This window comes from Grus americana, chromosome 15 (assembly GCF_028858705.1).
Source record: "Grus americana isolate bGruAme1 chromosome 15, bGruAme1.mat, whole genome shotgun sequence".
Taxonomy (NCBI): Eukaryota; Metazoa; Chordata; class Aves; order Gruiformes; family Gruidae; genus Grus; species Grus americana.
The window spans coordinates 18727733-18747114 of NC_072866.1; the positions used below are offsets into that span (position 1 = coordinate 18727733).

A 19382-nucleotide genomic window follows, 5' to 3' on the forward strand; every position below is an offset into this window, starting at 1 on the left:
GTATTTGAATGTATCAGACAGTTCACCCAATGCCCTGATAATGGCATTTTACCAAAAGAAGACGATATTGGGGGCAATAATGGGAATTTATACCCAGTGTAAATAAAAGATTTGAAACATCTTCCACACATTCACATTATGGAAGAAACCAGCCGTACACTGTCCCTCTGCCCAATAACCCTGCAAAAAAAAGCTGTCAGTCCTCCCACGTCGCTTTCTCAGAGGGTGATTTTGACCCAGTTGAAGTGGCATCCAACTCCCCTGCAGTAGGCATGGAAAAATCCCTTATTTTAAGAGGGGCTGGAGACAAGTTCACTTGCTCTTCACCATGCTAAATTGTAGGGTAACTCTAAGGAGTGTCCTTCATTTTCAGCTGCTTCTGAAAGCAGGGCTGAAGAGTCTCTCACCTCTGTGGGAACAAACAGCCTTTTCTGCACTGACTGAGGTAAGGACACTAGAAATGAGGTACCAGCAAAATGCTGAGGTACTGATGCCTTGTGTGAGGAATGCAGGCTGAAGTTCAGCCAAGTTTGGTTTTGTTGCTTAAGAAATGCAAGTAATTAGTAACAAACAACAAATAATTTATAATAAAAAAATGAAAAGACCCCCTATCTCGTGTTCGCACTCAGCACGTGCACGCGCGCACACACACAAAAGGAGGAAAGGGGGCTCCAGCTCGCCCCAATACGAGCACCTGTGGGGAGCTTGGAGGGAAGATCGGTTCCTTCCCCGCCTCATTTTCCACGCCGGTGCCTCCCGGGATCCTCCTCTCCCGCCGTCGCCCTCCGCCCGCCGGAGCTCCGCCTGAGGCACCTCGCGCTCGGGGCGGGAAACTCCCCGCGCTCGACGCTGGAGGACCGCATCGCCTGAGTCCGGCAGGGGGCGACGCGCGCCTCAGCAGCGGGAGGGCGCGGCGGCTGGCGCGCGTGCGCCGCTCCCCCGGCGGCGGGGGCCGGCCGCCATGGCGGTGCTGCTGGAGCACGAGAGCCAGATCTTCCTGGACCTCTTCCACCAGGACGGGCTGGTGGTCTGCGCCCGCGGGCTCGGCATCGACCGCTTGCTGCTGCGCTTCCTCCGCCTCTACTGCGAGCCCGCCAGCCTGGTGCTGGTGCTGAACACCAGCCCCGCCGAGGAGGTGAGGGGGGCTCCTGTCAGCGGCATCGCGCCTGCCCCGCCCTTCCCCCTCACCGGCGTCGCCTCTCCGTTTCGGCGGGCGCGTCCCGGCCGGCGGCCCGTCAGTGTCCCGGCCCGGCGGGAGGAGGTCGCCGCCCGCTGCTCCGGGCGGGTGGGTGTGCGGGCTCGCGGGTAGGGGCAGGCGGCGGCGGGAGGGGGAGCGGTGGTCAGGCCAGACGCGTTCGGGGCGCATCGCGGCCCGCACCTCTGCTCACGCGGCACGATCGGGTCCTGATCGTAACGGCTAGAACAGCTTGTATGCGTAACTCGAAAGTAGCAGAGAACTGTTACAGCCAACGAGCAGAAAGGAGGGAAACTTGCTGTCAAGTTTGTCCCTACTTGTCCAGAAAACGCTGCTCTGTTTTGGAACCAGGGAGATTTCCCGCCATCAGGGAGGTGAAGTTTTTGGTAGTGACCGTTGGTGAATAAATATCACAGCTGTAGTTTGTAAGATTAAGCTTGATGTGTATGGCCTACCTGCCGTAGTTGTCCTTGATAGCAGGTGAGTGGACTAAAAGATGCTCTCTTCCCATTTCTCTGTTCCTAAGTGAGTATTAAAATTGTCTGTTCTCTGAAAAAGAGCTAGTAAATTATAAGAAAAAACTTAAGCTCCTTTGAGTGACAGTGGCTCGTATTTGCTTTAAGTATTGTCTAGCTACTACTAAAAATACATAGATTTTTAAATCACTTGGGTGAGTTTGAAACTGAACAAAGTATCCCTAAGAAGAAAAAAGTCATGATAATTCTGACTTCCTTAGGCAATATCTTATACTGTCATGCTTTTGAGATGTTTTGGACAGCTCCTCAAAATTCATGGAGTATGTATAATTAAGGACTTTTGGCATCCATTTCATCAGTTGCCACAATTAAGTCTTATGTTTTTACTGTATTTGGTTTAGGAGTATTTTATTGATCAGCTGAGGTCAGATGGAGTTGTTCATCTTCCTCGGCGTGTTACCAATGAAATTACAAATAATACTCGATACGAATTTTACACACAAGGAGGAGTCATCTTTGCAACAAGTCGAATCCTTGTGGTAGATTTCCTTACTGACAGAATTCCTGCAAACCTCATTACTGGTAAGAGTTTAATGGAATAAAAGTAAGACTGTTCTGTTTGAAAATACATAAAGTTTAATTCTGTATTAAGAGTTATATTTACCAGTATTGACATTGAAGAATTAGTCCCTTTTTTCCCCACAAAGACTGAGGTAAAAGGAGCAAAAATGTAGTTGGAGGTTTTTTGGGGGGATTGGGGGGGGGGGGGAGGAGGCGGGGGAGTTGTTTTTTTTAATGGCTTTCTTTGCTCCAAACTTGTTTGCTGTATTTAATCATATAATTTGATAACATCCACATTATTTTTAGGTAATGCATTTGTATGACTTTCTGATATCAGTAACTGGCTGGAAAACAAATCAGCAGTTAAACCGTGCCATTGACATTGAAACATAAAATTCAGGCAGGCTTTCCAAGGAGAATAATTGATTGCACTTGGTGAAATAATGTCCAGAATACTCTCAGTAAATGGCCTATGACTGAAACTGATTTTAGATGGTGTGTTTTATCAACCCTGCATGCTACCTATTTTTTGCATTAACAGATTACTTCTGGTGACTTGTCCCATGAAAACATGGGAATATCTTATTAATCTTTGTCTTGACACACCTTGGACGCTATCTAAATAGCAGTATTATGAAGTAATGCTGCTCCTATCCTTGTAAAGATTTTGGGAAATAGCTTTTGACCTTTTTTGTTGTTACATAGAAGTTATGCATGCAAGATGTTACAATTACCTTTTTATTTTCATGTTCTTTTCCCCTTCTCCCCGGACCCCCTGTTGTTTTTATGTTCTTGTCTAGGCTGGAAACCCTGTTTAAAGCCTGGAGAGATAGTGAAATCTAAGAGGCAGCAATATAAGACTATTTTACTGTTGTCTAAATGTTAATAGCTTTTTAATGGCTAAACATAACTGAATATTGAATGCTTAGAAGAACGTAAGTTTTTGCTTCAGAAGCTGCATCGCCTTCATTTTAGTCAATGTATGACAGGCTCTAATCTGTAAAACATTCTGAACAGTCTTATGCTAGAGCCAAAGGACACCAGATCTGTCAATTCTGATATTTCTAGATTAAAAAAAAGTGAACAAATTTTCTGGGCAACCTACTTTAATTTCTCTTCTTCCCCTTGATGCTTTCCTCTCTGCCTTTCTGCCCTACCAGATAAGGGTCGGGGTGGGGGGGGGGGGGAGAAAAGCAGAAAGCAGACCTCTGGACTTTAGTGTATTTCTTTTCATACACATAAAGATCTAAAACTTAGTGCTGTCCGTGATGACAGAGTTGTTACAGTTTTTGCATTGTCACTAGAGGTCAGTGTGGCAGCAGCTTTGATAGACTTGCTGCCTCATTTAAAACTTGAGTAACACATGGTTCTGTTGGAAACATATATTATCTCTGCATGAAATTGTATGACAAAAACAAAAAAACCTTGTAATAGTGTTTCTTGCGAAGTTAACATAGCAAAAAAAAAAAAATCAGTAAAGTGTTTCCAGGTATTATAAATGGTGTTTATAAAATAAGTGTGGAATCACATGTGAATTAATATCTGATGAACTCATAAATTCAGCTAAATGAAGATAAGAAATTATCACTGCAGTAAAGAGGAATTATTCCTGGTGATTTTGTCCAAATAGAAATAATGTACTTAATAGCATAGTAAAACTGATGCGACTTGGTATAGTAAACAGTGGCAAGTTTTTTCTGCCAAGGCTTAAACGGTAGTATGAACTCACTTAATAAGCAGAGAAATATTGACTAAAAGTAAGAAGGTATTATAATAAACACATAGTCTTTCTGGTCTGCTACAAATTCTGTGTCTCCTGTGATGTCCTTCAGAGTCACATCTTGACAAACACGAAGATGTTCAGAAATACATATACTCATTACTATGTGCTGAAAAATTTGCTTCATAGGAGAGATGTAAAAATATCGAGATAGAAAAATACCTTTTAGTGGATTATTCCATGACTTGATCATGAATGGCTAGTAGTTATATGGAAGTCTTTTTCTTATAGCTGCTTTTTCATTTACAAAGCAAAGGCATATTAAAATCAATGACTGAGTTCTGAGTTGAAGACACTTGTTATAGAAATTAAATGCACTGTAAGTTTGTCAGCTTATGTAGGCACAAGGTACAACCCATGATGTTTGATGTCCTTTGCTTCCATGTTAGAAAAGCATTTATTATTCCACTGGAAGCTGTGAACAGATAGAAGTACCACTTACGCCTCACTTCACTAGGGGGAAGAGTGAAAAATTGTAATGTGCTATTTAATACAATCAAGCGTGAGAAAAAATAAGCCTTGGTTTTAACAGGTCTTGGCTGAGTGAACTGTGAATTCCAGAAGTATTCACCCCAAATGCTTAATGTACTTAAACTATCGTTTCAATTCTCTCTACTAAAATGTGCACAATGAATATTTTTTTCCTAATGCACGCAATAGCCATGAAGAAAATTGGTGGTGTAATCATACAGTTGATGGTACCTTCTGTCCTCAAGTGTGAATATGAATATCAGAAGTGGGGGAAAAGCAAAATAAATGTTTTCAGAAGTTCTTTGATTATGTAAAGACTTGAACTGTTACTCATAAAACATACTTGACAAGTCTGTAATTCCAGAATTTCTGTAACAAAATAATTCAAATATCACAATCTCAAACATATCAAACTTGCTTTGTTGTAATACTGTGTTATGTCTTGCATTCACTTTTACTCCTTTTAAAAGGCTCAAGATCAAGTTTTGCCTTAGGAGTAAAGAATTTTCTAAGCTAATAAGTCCTGCCACTCAAGTGCAAGGTTCCTTTTGCTAAAGATGCATCATTAACCCGGTCCTGTTATTTGGGGATTCCATGGTACTGAAACCGAAGAATCGCTTGGTTTGAACCCCTGAAAGTTTGTTCAACCATTGCTTTAGAAGATTTAATTTCTTACTATACTTTATTTAAGAAAAAACGTTAAAAGAATAAGACAGTTTTGAGGGAAAATCTGCACAAAATTGGACTTTTCTTTACTTTTTTGTAACTTGAAAACCTTTTATTTTGCCAGGCATTTTAGTATACAAAGCACACAGAATCATTGAGTCCTGTCAGGAAGCGTTTATCTTGCGACTTTATCGCCAGAAGAACAAGCAAGGCTTCATTAAAGCTTTTACAGATAATGTGGTTGCATTTAACACTGGCTTTTGCCATGTGGAAAGAGTGATGAGAAATCTTTTTGTCAGGAAACTTTACCTGTGGCCAAGGTAAGGCACCTCTTTACTTCAGTGGAGAGTTAAACTTTTTTTTCTTTTTTTTTAAAGATGAAGGATATTAAAATGGGTTCCTAAGAAAATTAGGTGTATGTCATCACACTGCTAATCAGTGTTCCCTCTTGTATTCCCACACAAATTCAATTCAATTTCTGACAGAAGTAGTGGTTTTAAAGATGCTAAATTTCTGTAAGTATTTTTGAAAATGGACCCAAGTTAAATCTGTAAGGGGCTGAACTTTATGGTAAAGCTGTCCTTTTAGCCAATAGAAATCACAGCAGAAAGTGACATTCTTAATAGCTTAAGAAAAACTTCACTTATTAATCATTTAAGCCATGAAGTAACAGGAATACAGTCTGTCGGTTCTGCCATTCATGAATGTATTTGTTTCCAGCTGTGATGAAACTCCATGAATCTCTTTCTATATGTTAGATTTTTTTAATCTTCTTTTACAGGTATGTTGTGTATGAAGAATATTTCTTGATGACTGATAGAAACCAAATTGCCACGTTTGTGACATGCGCTAAGTCTTTCAGGAGCAGAGCCACAAATGGAACTAGGCACTTGAGCCGATTGCTAGAGCAGGGCAGTACTCTAGCCTTGGCCAGGAGGTCTGCCCATTTGTTCCTTTAATCCAGACTAGAAAGTGTTTCACTCGTCTTAACATACTGTTACTCTGCATTGTAAACTCTGTAACAGTCTCTGAACCATGAAAAGACCTAGGGGTGCAGCATGCAGTAACGAAAATGCCCACTGAGTTTCAGAGGTCAGCAGACATTGCATTCTCTGAGCCTCATTCTGTTAGTAAAAAACATCTATATACCTGTACAGCCAGACTGGCTGTAAGGGCAGCGCTTTAACAAGGACCTGCTGCTTACAAACAGAAGCTAGGAATGTCACAGAATCTGCTAGTGGATCCATGGGATTCCAAAGGATTTATGATCCCATTCCAGTTTATCCCTTATGAGATTTTTTTGGTTTTACTTTAATATTGGTTATGTGTAATAATGATGTAGAATCTAATGCAGAAATTTTCCATGGATCATTCAGGAGCACTATAGGCTCACGTGACTAGAAAGACTACAGTCTTGATTGTAGAATAGATGGTTTTCTGAGGCTGTTCATAAGATTGCGATCTTCACATCTGTAGAAACTGATTTTTTTGCAATTAACTTACCTGTTTACATTCAAAACAATTGTAATTGTAGTTTGTATAAACTTTTGAATAATTATAGGTCAAGCCAACCATCCATGTAAATCTTAATCTGTTTTCCTCTTAGATTTCATATAGCAGTGAACTCATTTTTAGAGAAGCATAAACCTGAAGTGGTGGAAATACACGTGTCGATGACCCCTGCTATGCTTGCTATCCAGACTTCAATCCTGGACATTTTGAATGCGTGTCTGAGAGAACTCAAACGTTATAATCCAGCTCTTGAAGTAGAAGATCTATCTTTAGAAAATGCTATTGGTAAACCTTTTGACAAGGTAACCATTTTGCTGTGTCTAACTAAAGGGATGTAGATCTTCAAACTGTATGTCATGCAGACAAAAATATTATTTCTAAAATAAATAGCCAGCAGCAACTGAGTATTCTCCCATGACATGTTTATTACTGGTACAAGGAGAGAAACTGTATTAATCTGTAATGGTGATGTTATAGTTGTCAGTAGGGTTTTGGTGTATTGGTACTATTGTTCATAGAATCATAAAATCATTAAGATCTCTAAGATCATCAAGTCCAACCGTCAACCCAGCACCACCATGTCTACTAAACCATGCCCCGGAGTGCCACGTCTACGTGTTTTTTGAACACCTCCAGGGATGGTAACTCCAGCATGTCTCTGGGCAGCCTGTTCCAATGCTTCTTCCTTCATTTCTTAAGTCCCTGCAGTAAGAACATCCTGATTCATGGGGTTTTGTTACTTATTAATTATAAAGATGGCTGAAATTTCAGTTCAAAATACTTTAGAGATAAGTATGCAGTTATTCCCCCCGCCCCCTTTTTTTTCCTCTTGAATTTCCTGCTTGATTTTTTTATTTTTTCCATTAGGAGAAGCACTGTATATAATATATAACATGCACATGCATGCATCTGTTGTATCTTTTATTAATTATTTGTCATTAATTGTGCGTGCATTGTTATTTTTGGCACATCTGCAATGTTTGGCATACATACGCTTTCTGTAGGGTAAAATCATAAACTTCAACCATCATAGTGAAACATGGTTATTTGTTACCTATGATTAAATATTGATGTGAGTCCTTCTGGGCTTTAAATATTTGTAGGGTTTTTTCTTATGCGCTGTAGGTTGTATATCTGCATGGTGCTCATGTTGAAAATTAAATGACATTATAATGTTTTTTACTTTACCTAAATAGTGGATACTAAAGGCACAGGCTGATACCAGTAAAATAAGGTGGGTTTTTTTACCCATATTTTATTGTTATATGGAAAGGAAAATATGTACTGAAAGCATTAAATGATATACATCTGCTAATCGCTGGAAGTATTTACATAAAGGCATCTGTATTATGTTAACTTTGCAAAAAAATATTATCTAATGATTATCTCACCATAACATCTTCAACTGGGTATGTTTAAAAACTTTGGGAAACTAGTGGCATCCCCTGTAAAGGAAAAAAAGTGCATTCTCACCTTGATTAGTATACTATATATCTGATATCCTGAACTTTCTGATTTATATTTCTAGACAATACGCCACTATTTAGATCCTCTCTGGCATCAGCTTGGAGCTAAGACAAAATCTTTGGTCCAGGATTTGAAGATACTACGTACTTTGCTACTGTATCTAACTCAGTATGACTGTGTCACTTTCCTTAATCTTCTGGAGTCACTGAAAGCAAGTGAAAAAGCTTTTGGTGAGAATTCAGGTAAAAACTGAATAACCATACAAGTTAACGCATGAAACAGTGAAATGTTGATATTTTTAATTAACATTGCCAAACACATGAAGGTATCTAATTAGGTTTTATATAACCAGCCATAAGGACGTAGGTTTTTATTGACAGATAATGCTTTCATCTTCCCACTTAACTGCTGTTACTTAACAGTGTGAGATTTGCATCACACTTCTCTCTTTTCTTAACCTAGTAATTACATAGCATGCAGGTAGCACAGGTATTCTAGATGAGAAACTTGGGGCTTTTACTGGAAAGGGTTGAAACACATACACATTGCAAATGTCAAACTACTACTGCTTTCTTTCCCTCTTTAGGTTGGCTGTTTCTTGACTCCAGTACTTCAATGTTTGTAAATGCTCGAGCTAGAGTTTATCGCATTGCAGATGAGAAACTGAATCAGAAAGGCAAAGTCTTGGAAAAAAGTGATGTAAAGAACGAAAATGGTACTGATCATTCCTAATTTTAAGTTTGAGAGTGTCACACGATTTCAAACGCTCTGCATATTACTACTTGTGTTCTAGTTCCCTACATGATCTTACACAACTCAAGATCTCAATCTGTTAGCTGGGATAAGTTGAGACGTAATCTTAGTTCAAAAAGCGTATAATAAACAACATAAAATGGAGTCACAAAGAAGTAAGAGGTTCTTCTAAGCTTGCTCAGTTGATCATTGGGAGAGCTTTTATGGAATTGTTCTTGAATTACATTGGTGTTTAGCTTGATCATTTTTATTTTATGTGAAGGGATAGGAGGCTGCCGTTGTTTATATTAAGAAAAAATATATTCAGGAGTTTCAGAATTGAAAAATGAATGAATATTTTAACTTTTTGCTTCACTAAAGCACTTATCCCCATTTTTAAATGTTTCTGTAAGAGTGTTCTCCAATCCGTCAGCATAACAAGTTGCATATGTAGGCTGTTGAATATTATATTTGCCAGCAACCATCACGCTATTGACATCTAACTACTGATTTAAAGCTCTGAAGGATATTTTGGCCCTAAGAGCTGCTCAGTACAATTTTATTTTGTTTCAGAACTGAAAAGGGAATTGGTTCTAGAAAGTAACCCAAAATGGGAAGCTTTGAGAGAAGTACTGAAAGAGATTGAAAATGAGAATAAGAACAGTGAAGACCTTGGTGGTCCAGGTGAGAGAATACTAAATAATGTACGTTTTCACAGTAGAGCTAGTTTTTACTTCTACTTGACTTTTGAGAGAAGGAGCCTAACTCTTTACTGTAGTTTTATTAAAGAGCTATTTTTAAATTTAATAATTTGTGGATTTAAGGAGTCCATATGTACTATGGACATAACTATTTAGTTATGTAAAACTAAATAGTTTTACATAAACTCTTATTTAGTTCTTGCTCTAAAAGAGAAATGCTGTTGGCTACTATGCAATACTGTTTAGGAAAGAACTTGTGTTATTACAAAAACAAAAATCACTTAAATTTCAGTATTGTACTGATATCTTAATCTCAAAACCAATAAAACTAATAGCATGGAAATTTATAATAATCAAGTTACCATTCATTCATTTCTCAAGTTCAGGTTCAAAAAACAAATAGGGAGTCTGTCTTATGCCCTTTTCACCTTACACATTCTTCTCATGCACCTGTAAATTTGCTTCTCCAGGAGAGGTGCCTAAATGGGGTAGAGAGTAGAAGGCAAGTGTGTTTCTAACTAACTGCTTTGCTGCCTTTCCTATTTTAGGACTTTCATCCCCTTAAATTTCACCAAGTTTTATTTTAGGAAATAGTAAGGGTAAAAAAGTGCTCTTTTCTTCCACCCACAGTGTTCTGACTCTGGATAAGAACTAGCTCTCTCACCTAGTGTTGTAGGAGTTTATCTGAGTCAGCTTGTGGAAAATTGTTATTCAAGGCCCACAAATGTCAATAATACTGTGTGAAACATGTATTTTTTAGACTCTTTAACACAGCTGACAAAGGCTGAAAATTAGAATGGTCTAAATTAAGTTCTCATTCCACATTTTAAAAAAAAAAGTAGTAGTTGTCCAAGTATGTTTCAATACATGCTGTATCTGCCTCATTTCAGATGGTCAAAAGGAAAACCTGACTAATTTAGATGTTGTAAGAATAAGGAATGCTGAACTTTCATTAACCTTCTCTAATCTTGTTTTGTACGTAACATCATGCAATTTAGACTCCCTGAAAGTCCAGAGCAACTGTGACAACCAAATGTAAAGGCAGACATGCTTTTAGGATCATTAAAACCAATTTGCTCAAGAGATGTCTTGTAGCTGGATAAGAAGTACAGCATAACAGATTATAAACATGATACTGTTTCTCAACTGCAGGGCAAGTGCTTATTTGTGCCAGTGATGACCGAGCTTGTGCACAGCTCAGGGAGTATATTATTGCTGGAGCAGAAGCTTTTTTAACAAGACTGTATAACAAAACCTTCGGAAAGGATGAGAAAGCTGGAGAAGTGTGGATTAAGGACAGGAAAGCCATCAAGTCCAAAGGAAATGCCAGGCCAGACACAGGGCCTCAAGCCAAAAAAGCCAAACTCACGGCTTCTTCAAAACAAAATAAACACAAGAAGCAGCAAGACCGGACTATAATCCAAATGATGGGGAAGACTGAGGAGGAAAAGAGAGAGGAGTCAGAGATGGAAGATAAGAAAGAATTAAGTAGTAGCCAAGAAAGCAGTATTGAAGAAACCATTCCTGAAGATTTCCATGTGAACTTACCCTCAGACTGTTACTATGGTATTTTTAAGAACCCGCTCACAATTATTCATCCGTTGCAGGGTTGCAGTGATCCCTATGCGCTCACTCGGGTACTGCATGAAGTAGAACCAAGATACGTTGTATTATATGATGCCGAACTAACTTTTGTTCGGCAGCTGGAAATCTATAAGGCAAGCAGGCCTGGGAAGCCTTTAAGGTAAGTTGACTTGGTCGGTCTAATTTTAATCTTAAATGAAAAAACAAAAGTGCACTTTCAGCAGTCAAGGCAGAACGTGCATCTAGTGATTTCCTTTAGCTACCTTTTAATTTCTGTTTAGCCCTCTTCTTAATTTTAAACAAAAGCATAATGTCTGGTTTAACAAAAAAAAAAATTTACTTCCCAGCAGGTATTTAGTCCCCTAACAGGAAAAAAAAAAATCCTGTTAAAAAAAAAAAGTTTATTCCATCTTCTACAAGACCTCTGCTTAGATGATAATAATGGCAAAACCCATCTCTATATGTATGACTTTTACACAATAAGCTTAATTTTGGATTTAATTTTCACATTTCCTGATGCCTGGTCATGCAGACCAGTAATTCAGAAACTGTAACAGAAAAACAAGTAAAGGAAACTGCAGTAAAGAAAATGAGAAGTATTTGCAGTTATGCTTGGTTTTAATTTTAGCTAACAGAAAGATTTCCGCATTGTGTGTATATAATTGATACATTTGTAAACTGCAAAACTCACTTCTATGAATAGATGTTACAGACTAATTAAAAATATAGAACACTTAAAATTTAATATACTATGAGGTTTTGCATTATCTTTCATTTATATAGCTGCCTGATACAGCATTTCTTGAATCCAGTAAACTGTAGTTATACCTGTACATCTCTGAAAATAACTTATGGCAGTTTCTTAAGTCTTAGAATAAACACACTTTATTTACTACAGTTGAAACACACTTTATTGGCATATACAATTATTACCTTTTGAATTATAATGCTTTATACTTTAACCACCTTGCGAAAATTATTTGCATAAATTTAACAGAGCGGTTGTAACTTTCCAGTCAAAGATTTGTATATATGCACTGTAACTGAAAATCAAAATCAGTTTGGCAGTATTTAGCGTTTCTGTACCCAGTGTCAAGGTAAGGACTCTGTAGTGCAGATATAAATGACAGAACTCACAAAGTATATTGCATGAGGATAATTACTGGGTTATTTGTACCATTTATTTTTAATTGACTAATCGCCATGTGTTGTATCTACCTCCAGCATCACGTTCCCACGCTTCAGAGCAGGAAAATCAGATGCAGTCATGCAAGTAGGGGGTTAGGAGATGCACTGTATGAAAAAAGTGATAGGAATAAAATCCTATCAGTCTGTCAAACCATACCTCAATTAAAATATATTGGAAAAAAATTACTGTGCTGAAAAGCTATAGACAATTAATTCCTTAAGGTAATTATTAGTTCTAACGTGTTCCATATAAACCCCTATTTGCGGAATAAAAGTTGATTTGTTGGTGTGTTCATCTCTGAGATAAATGACAGCTTGTTCTTTGTAGAACCTATGATTTCATTGTACAAATATATCATTTTAAAATCTTAGATTGTGTTTTTTCCTAACGCAGGATTATTGCAGATTTTTTAGTTTGTTATAAATATTCTGCTGGGAAGATTTTAAAAACAGTAAGAAACTAACTTCTCCGTTATACTTGCTTTGTGTCTTGACTGAATGGCTGACTGAAATCTGAGTCCACTCTGATTGAATCCCAGAATTCCAGTAAGCATATCTGTCACTGGGAAAAGAGGGCACACCAGATTTAAGAATTTTTGTTGCTGATTTTGGAAGATGCAGTTTTTTCACTTGCCTTTTTTACGGCAAATACTAACTTCTCAGGCACGTACTGTTACTAATCTTAAATATTGGTTGTGGGTGGTTTTAACTTATTATGAAGTTTTGTGATCTTTTTTTCTTTTTTTATTCTTTTTTTTTTTCCCCCCTCCAAACCCACAGGGTTTATTTCCTCATATATGGAGGCTCAACAGAAGAACAGCGCTATCTCACAGCTCTGAGAAAAGAGAAGGAGGCCTTTGAAAAACTCATTCGGTAATAAAATCAGTGTACTACCTTTATTATTAATGTTTCATTTGATTTCCTTATATACTTACCTTTTAAAAGAGTGAAGTCCTTAACTGTGTGAAGGCTTTAAATAAACTTCTAATTCACTTGCTTTTCAGATGTTAAGAAAATTTTCCCACTAAGAATCAATGACAAGTCAAAACCTTCCTTTTCAAAGTATCTGATATTTTACTTACTAATTTTAGGGGTTTTAATATGAAATTTCAAAGGCTAAACAGCACCACTTCTATTTTTCCCTAACTGTCTATGAATTTCATTTCTTTAAATGTGTTTTTGTCTGCAAGTAATGTTTCTTTTAAGGTATTTCTAAGGCTTTTATGACTTAAGTCATTTTAGGGAAGAAAACAATTGTTTTCACAGACTATATAAGACAGTATTTTTACTGACAGTGTCTTCTCACCAGGTTATACTGCCCTGAGAAGTTAGAATAATAAAAAATTAAGATGCTAAAAAGTGCTAACAATTAAAAATATAGCATCTAGCCCAACAATCTGGAAAACCTAGTCAATTGCATTTCTGATCGGGTTTGCATTTAGTGTTAAACTATATATAATTTTACACCTATGTCCTGGTTTCAGCTGAGAGAGAGTTAATTTGGTACCTAGTAGCCAGTATACTGCTGTGTTTTGAATTTAGTATGAGAAATAATGTTGATAACACACTGATGTTTTAGTCGTTGCTAAGTAATGCTTACACTGAGTCAAGGACCTTTCAGCTTCTCATGCCCTGCCAGTGGGGAGGCTGGGGGTGCACAGGAAGCTGGGAAGGGACACAGCCGGGACAGGTGACCCCGACTGACCAGAGGGACGTTCCAGACCATATGATGGCATGCTCCGTATATAAGTGGGGGGAGTTGGCCGGGCAGGGGATTGCTGCATGGGGACAGGCTGGGCATGGTCAGCAGGTGGTGAGCAATTGCATTGTGCATCACCTGTTTTGTATATTTGATTATTATTAATAATGATGATAATAATTTTATCTTCCTTTGCTGTCCTATTAAACTGTCTTTATCTCAATCCACAAGTTTTACCTTTTTTTTTTTCCTCCTTCTTCCCCTCCCCCCCCATCCTGCTGAGGAGGGCAGAGTGAGTAAACGGCTGTGTGGTGGTTAGCTGCCTGCTGGGTTAGACTACAACAGTCGGACTGAAGGGTATTAAAGTATTGTGATCTGTTTTTCTCACATAACTGCAGTTTTTAGTGTGTGTGCATTTGCGGTTCCTTAGAGAGAAGGCCAGCATGGTTATTCCTGAAGAAAGAGAAGGAAGAGATGAAACAAACTTAGACCTAATACGAGATGCTAAACCTGCCTCTGTTTCCACTGACACACGCAAAGCAGGTGAGGAATTCCTGAAGTTGGGCTGGCAGCTCTAAGCTTTGAGAAAGATCTGTAACTATTGTTATAGTTATAATAAACATAATTAATTATTTTTTCTTTGAAAAGAAAATAATTGGTTAATGAAGTATTTTACCATTAAGACAGATAACCATTTGGATTGTTTCTGGGAAGCTTGTTGCTTATGAGACTGTCTAGTATTGCTTGTAGTGAGGTGAAGAGAAATTAAAACATTAAAGCTGAAGTCTACAGATAGTCAAAGGCAGTGTTGTCCTTGGGCTGGTAAACGTTGGGGACTTTTCATGTTGGCAAAACAGACTGCCTGGGTAAACAACTGCAGATTGTGGTTTTTGTCTACTTTCTTTGCAATAAAGCATCTTTTTTTCTTTTGCGGTTCTAACCACGTATTTGTTCCTTTCTTTTGACATGTATACTCTGTCTTCATCTTTACAACTCTGTCCCTGGTTTTCTTTGTCATTTTTGTAATCCTGCTTTCCTTCACCGTATACTCTCTAATCTTTGCTATTATGTCTTTTGTGGCCTTGATGCTGCAGTCCCTTCTTGTGTCCTTCTACAGATCTATAAGAGGCTAAAATATAACTTCTGCAATAAAATGCCATATTTCTGTGGCAAACACATGGAAAGAACAAGGATCGGCTTCGGTATCTTGTTTTGTGGGCAACTTTTTAAAGATTTTCCTGATGCATTTAAATAATTTTCATCTACTGCTTAATGTATTTCATTGTCATATATTTGAAGTTTATAGCAGGTAGTGTGATAGTCCTATTAAACCGCAGAGGATACTCCATAAACTACAATATATAATTTGGCAACTGATTTTTGTCTAGAACAGTGAAAAATTAAATAAAGTCTGGATTTACTATGCTGCTGAATTTGTGAAGATCTGTGAGATGTGATGTCCATCGGTTAGAGCAGCACTGGCAGCACGCAGGAAGACTGTCCAGCCAGAGTCGGAGGGCGTAAGCATTACGTTAACTGTATTTATTTTGCTCTCTAGGTGGACAGGAACAGAAGAGTGTTCAGCAAACTGTAATAGTGGATATGCGGGAATTCCGTAGTGAGCTTCCGTCACTGATTCATCGTCGTGGCATTGACATTGAGCCTGTTACTTTAGAAGTGGGAGATTATATTTTAACTCCTGATATCTGTGTAGAGCGGAAAAGTATCAGTGACCTGATTGGTTCCTTAAATAATGGAAGACTGTATACACAATGCATTTCTATGTCCCGTTACTATAAGCGACCAATTCTCCTGATTGAATTTGATCCTAACAAATCTTTCTCCTTGATTCCACGAGGCTCTCTACATCAGGAAATTTCCAGTAATGACGTTACTTCTAAACTAACCCTTCTTACACTCCATTTCCCAAAGTTGCGTATCCTGTGGTGTCCCTCTCCCCATGCTACTGCTGAACTGTTTGAAGAGTTAAAACAAAACCATCCCCAACCTGATGCAGAAACAGCAATGGCTGTCACAGCAGATTCTGAAATTCTTCCTGAGTCAGACAAGTATAACCCCGGTCCTCAGGACTTTCTATTAAAAATGCCAGGTATTAATGCAAAAAACTGCCGTGCCTTAATGAACCACGTTAAAAGCATTGCAGAGCTCGTGACGCTGTCAAAGGACGAACTCTCCAAAATTTTGGGTAATGCTGCCAATGCCACGCAACTCTTTGACTTTATTCACCTGACCTATGGAGAGGCAATATCTAAAGGAAAAGCCAAAAGATGACTAATGAGATTGTTCAACATAGGGCATAGATAAGCTTTTCTTGCACAGTACTTTGGCAGAGTGCACGAAATATTTTAATAAATGCCCTCTAAGATAACCAGCTGTTTCTCACTAATGCTGTTCCATCAGTTTTAACATTAGAGTTAATTGTTACTGGAGGCAAGTTTCAAGAGGAATAAAAAACATTTCTAATGGAAAAATGCAAATGATATTTATTCTTTCTACAGCACTTTAACCAATTCTATAATATCACTGAATGAAATAAATTTCTTCACCAAGTCCATAAGAATTAAGTGCGAAGACTAATAAAGGTGAATTTTTTTGAAAGTTGTGATGTCTTGTTAAAGCTAAAAATGTACCATATTTTCATTAATATGTGTGACCTGCTGCATGATATATCACTTTGCTTTTGCCATGTTTATTAACGTCTTACTCTCTGGAAACTGCCAATTTTCCATTGACAGTGATGGAGCTATTTGAAATGCATGATGGTCTTTTGTCAGGAGTTCATTTAAGAGGACATACCGGGACTCAGTTGTGATTTTTAGGTCATCATAAGCCTTTGTCACAGTAAACTATAATTGTGTGGTATGTTCTACATTATATATGCTTACTTTACTAGAAGTTATACTTTCTCTTTTGACATTCCAAAGTCAGTACAGCTCTGTCTTGTAGTTTATGCAAAGTGCATTCCTTTGGTCTAGACTGGGTAGAGATTCTGTAGTGGCACAATACAACTTAATTCTCAGAGGAGTGCCTTACTTATACTTCTAAGATACTTTATTTTTTTAATCAGTTTTGATAGCTCTTTCACCTCATTTACTTGAAAGTGAAAAATCTAGGTATACCATTGGGACTATTCTTTTATACCGGAGCATATTCCCTCTCATAAAATGCAGTAGTTTTCCAAGTAAGGTTTTTCAAAAGTGCTCATAGTTCTTCCAATATTGCCTTCTTTCTGTGTCCTATTGCACTTGCATTTTAATGTCTTAAATAGGCCATTCATCAATAATTTCAGTAAAGCTGTTGCCACCTGGAAGATAAAACTTTTAGCATTCTGTGTAGCATAAAACCAGGAGAAGTTATTTTTCTTCTGATGGTTTGCGAATGTGTATATTGTTAAAAACATGTATTCTGCACTGAACTTTGATACAACTATGTAACAAACTGCCATTGCCAAAAGGGTTGGTCCTGCGTCGTTACATGCTAATGTATTTACATTAGCTATTTACAAAATCTTTATCTACAGTGACTTGCACGAATGTATTTATACAATTCTAATGCTAACAACAGATCAATATAATCCCCATCATTAATGGAGAAAGTGTTGATTTTCTGTATTCAGGTTCAGTAAAAACTGTACTGTGCACTTTCAGGTTTAACGTTTGCTGTGCATTTTAAGTGTGAATTATGAATTTCTTAAGAGTCTAGGACTGATCTGTGGCCGATTTCCAAAGTGAAGAGTTTTCTGCAAATGCAAATTTCAGTATTAAATACATCCATAACAAGATTAAAATTTGTTAATTATCTTGATTCTCCTTTGGCTGTATTGATGTTAACATTTTTATTTTTAGTGTGTGGTTTATCATCCAGATCTTAGGGTTTCTATTGCCCTACATTCTAATTTATGTCCTTTAATATAAAAAAGAAGTCTTTCCGTGAGACTTTTGCTTATTCAAAGCAATAAGGTCAGAAATGTTCAGGGTTGAGAATGCCTGTGAAGTGGTGCTAAGAGAACCGAAAATCAGAGTAAGAACGTAAGTGTCCTGAATGCATGGCTTGTAGAGCCTGATTCAGAGAAGGAGAGCTGAACAACCTCTGACATGTGTTGTTCATGCGTTTGCATCATTAAGATGTGACATGAACCGTAGGTTGGTTGGTTGGGTTTTTTTCAGCTGTACTGCATCTCGGCTTTGTCATTGCTGGCTCTTTGCTTAAATTTGTATAAGGTGAAAATGAAGGGTGTGTGAAGAGGTTATAAAGTTGTAGCTTTGTGTTGTACACTAGATCAAAGTCACATAATGCAATTAAATAATATTTGCTAAATATTTAGATTAAATTGCCTTTTGTTTATATATGTGGAATTTTTATAAGGGTGTTTTTGGTTAGGTTTTTTGTTCAACGCAGGATTTGGCTTTTTCTTTAAAATAACAACAAGTAACATTGTTGCACGTTATTATTGTTTATTTGTGATTTGGTATTTTACTGTACTAGGTTAGGTTGCAAGTGAGTGGTGTGTCCTTCAGGGGCAGTGTGTACAAATTGTGAACAAAGGTGGGATGAGGTCTTGTCTCCTGAAACCACTTAACCCTGAAATAACCGAGCCAAAGAGTCTGCCTGTGTGCAATGCAACGAAGCGTCTGGGTAAATGATGAGAATCCTTAGGATGCATTCCCTGGCCTTACGGTGTTCTTTAGCTTGCTTTCATCAACGGTAATGAAATTTGTGTTATGGTCTTGTCACTGCTTGATGTTTTAAGTTTGTGCTTTTTTTATTAAAAACAAGCGAAAAAGAACCTGCCTTCAGTTTGGGAGTGTCTTGGTTTGGGTGTATGAAAGAATTTAAGACTACACCTTTCAAGGTCACGGAATACGTGAAACCAGGTGTTTATATGCTTTTGGGAAGTAAGTCAGCAAGTTGCTTGCTTATGCAGTTTGTCCTAGGCTTTGATTGCACAGGGTTTCTTCCAGAATTAACAATAAATCCAAAATTTCTTAGAAACAAGTGCAGCTTATATTAGCAAATACATTTTGCACAGGATAGAGTATGATGTGGTTCCTATGTTTAAGTTCTCTGGATACCATTCCTACTTGCAGTGACACTTGCAGTTTATAGCTACAATTGCAAAGGAGAGGTTTTGCTTGCTGTGTTGTCTGTGAGCAGTTCCCTAAGCAAAAAAACCTTTACCTTCAAAATTACTTTCTGTGCATGAACATGCACAGTAGGGCTCTTCTGGTACCAGCTGTATTGCTCACTTCCAAATTTATGCTTACAAAACTTAAAGGTAAGCCACTTGACCGGAAATCCACACCACTTATAAAATATGCAGCTATCCTGT

The 19382-nt window shown here is 37.8% G+C and overlaps 1 protein-coding gene across 2 annotated transcripts; it reads left to right on the top strand.

The window, feature by feature from the left end:
• Positions 1–932: 932 nt before the first annotated feature.
• On the top strand, positions 933–18843 carry ERCC4 (ERCC excision repair 4, endonuclease catalytic subunit). 2 transcript variants are annotated; one of them, XM_054842506.1, is made up of 12 exons: positions 947–1135; positions 2073–2253; positions 5274–5469; positions 5931–6086; positions 6756–6963; positions 8190–8370; positions 8715–8843; positions 9434–9544; positions 10714–11305; positions 13114–13206; positions 14463–14575; positions 15591–18843. In XM_054842506.1, exons 1-12 carry the CDS (start codon positions 962–964, stop codon positions 16322–16324), a joined length of 2868 nt encoding a protein of 955 aa, XP_054698481.1. In that variant the 5' UTR covers positions 947–961; the 3' UTR covers positions 16325–18843. The 2 variants fall into 2 exon arrangements, with proteins under 2 accessions (XP_054698483.1, XP_054698481.1); XM_054842508.1 differs by lacking the exon at positions 5931–6086 and having other exon boundaries at positions 933–1135.
• Positions 18844–19382: the final 539 nt, after the last annotated feature.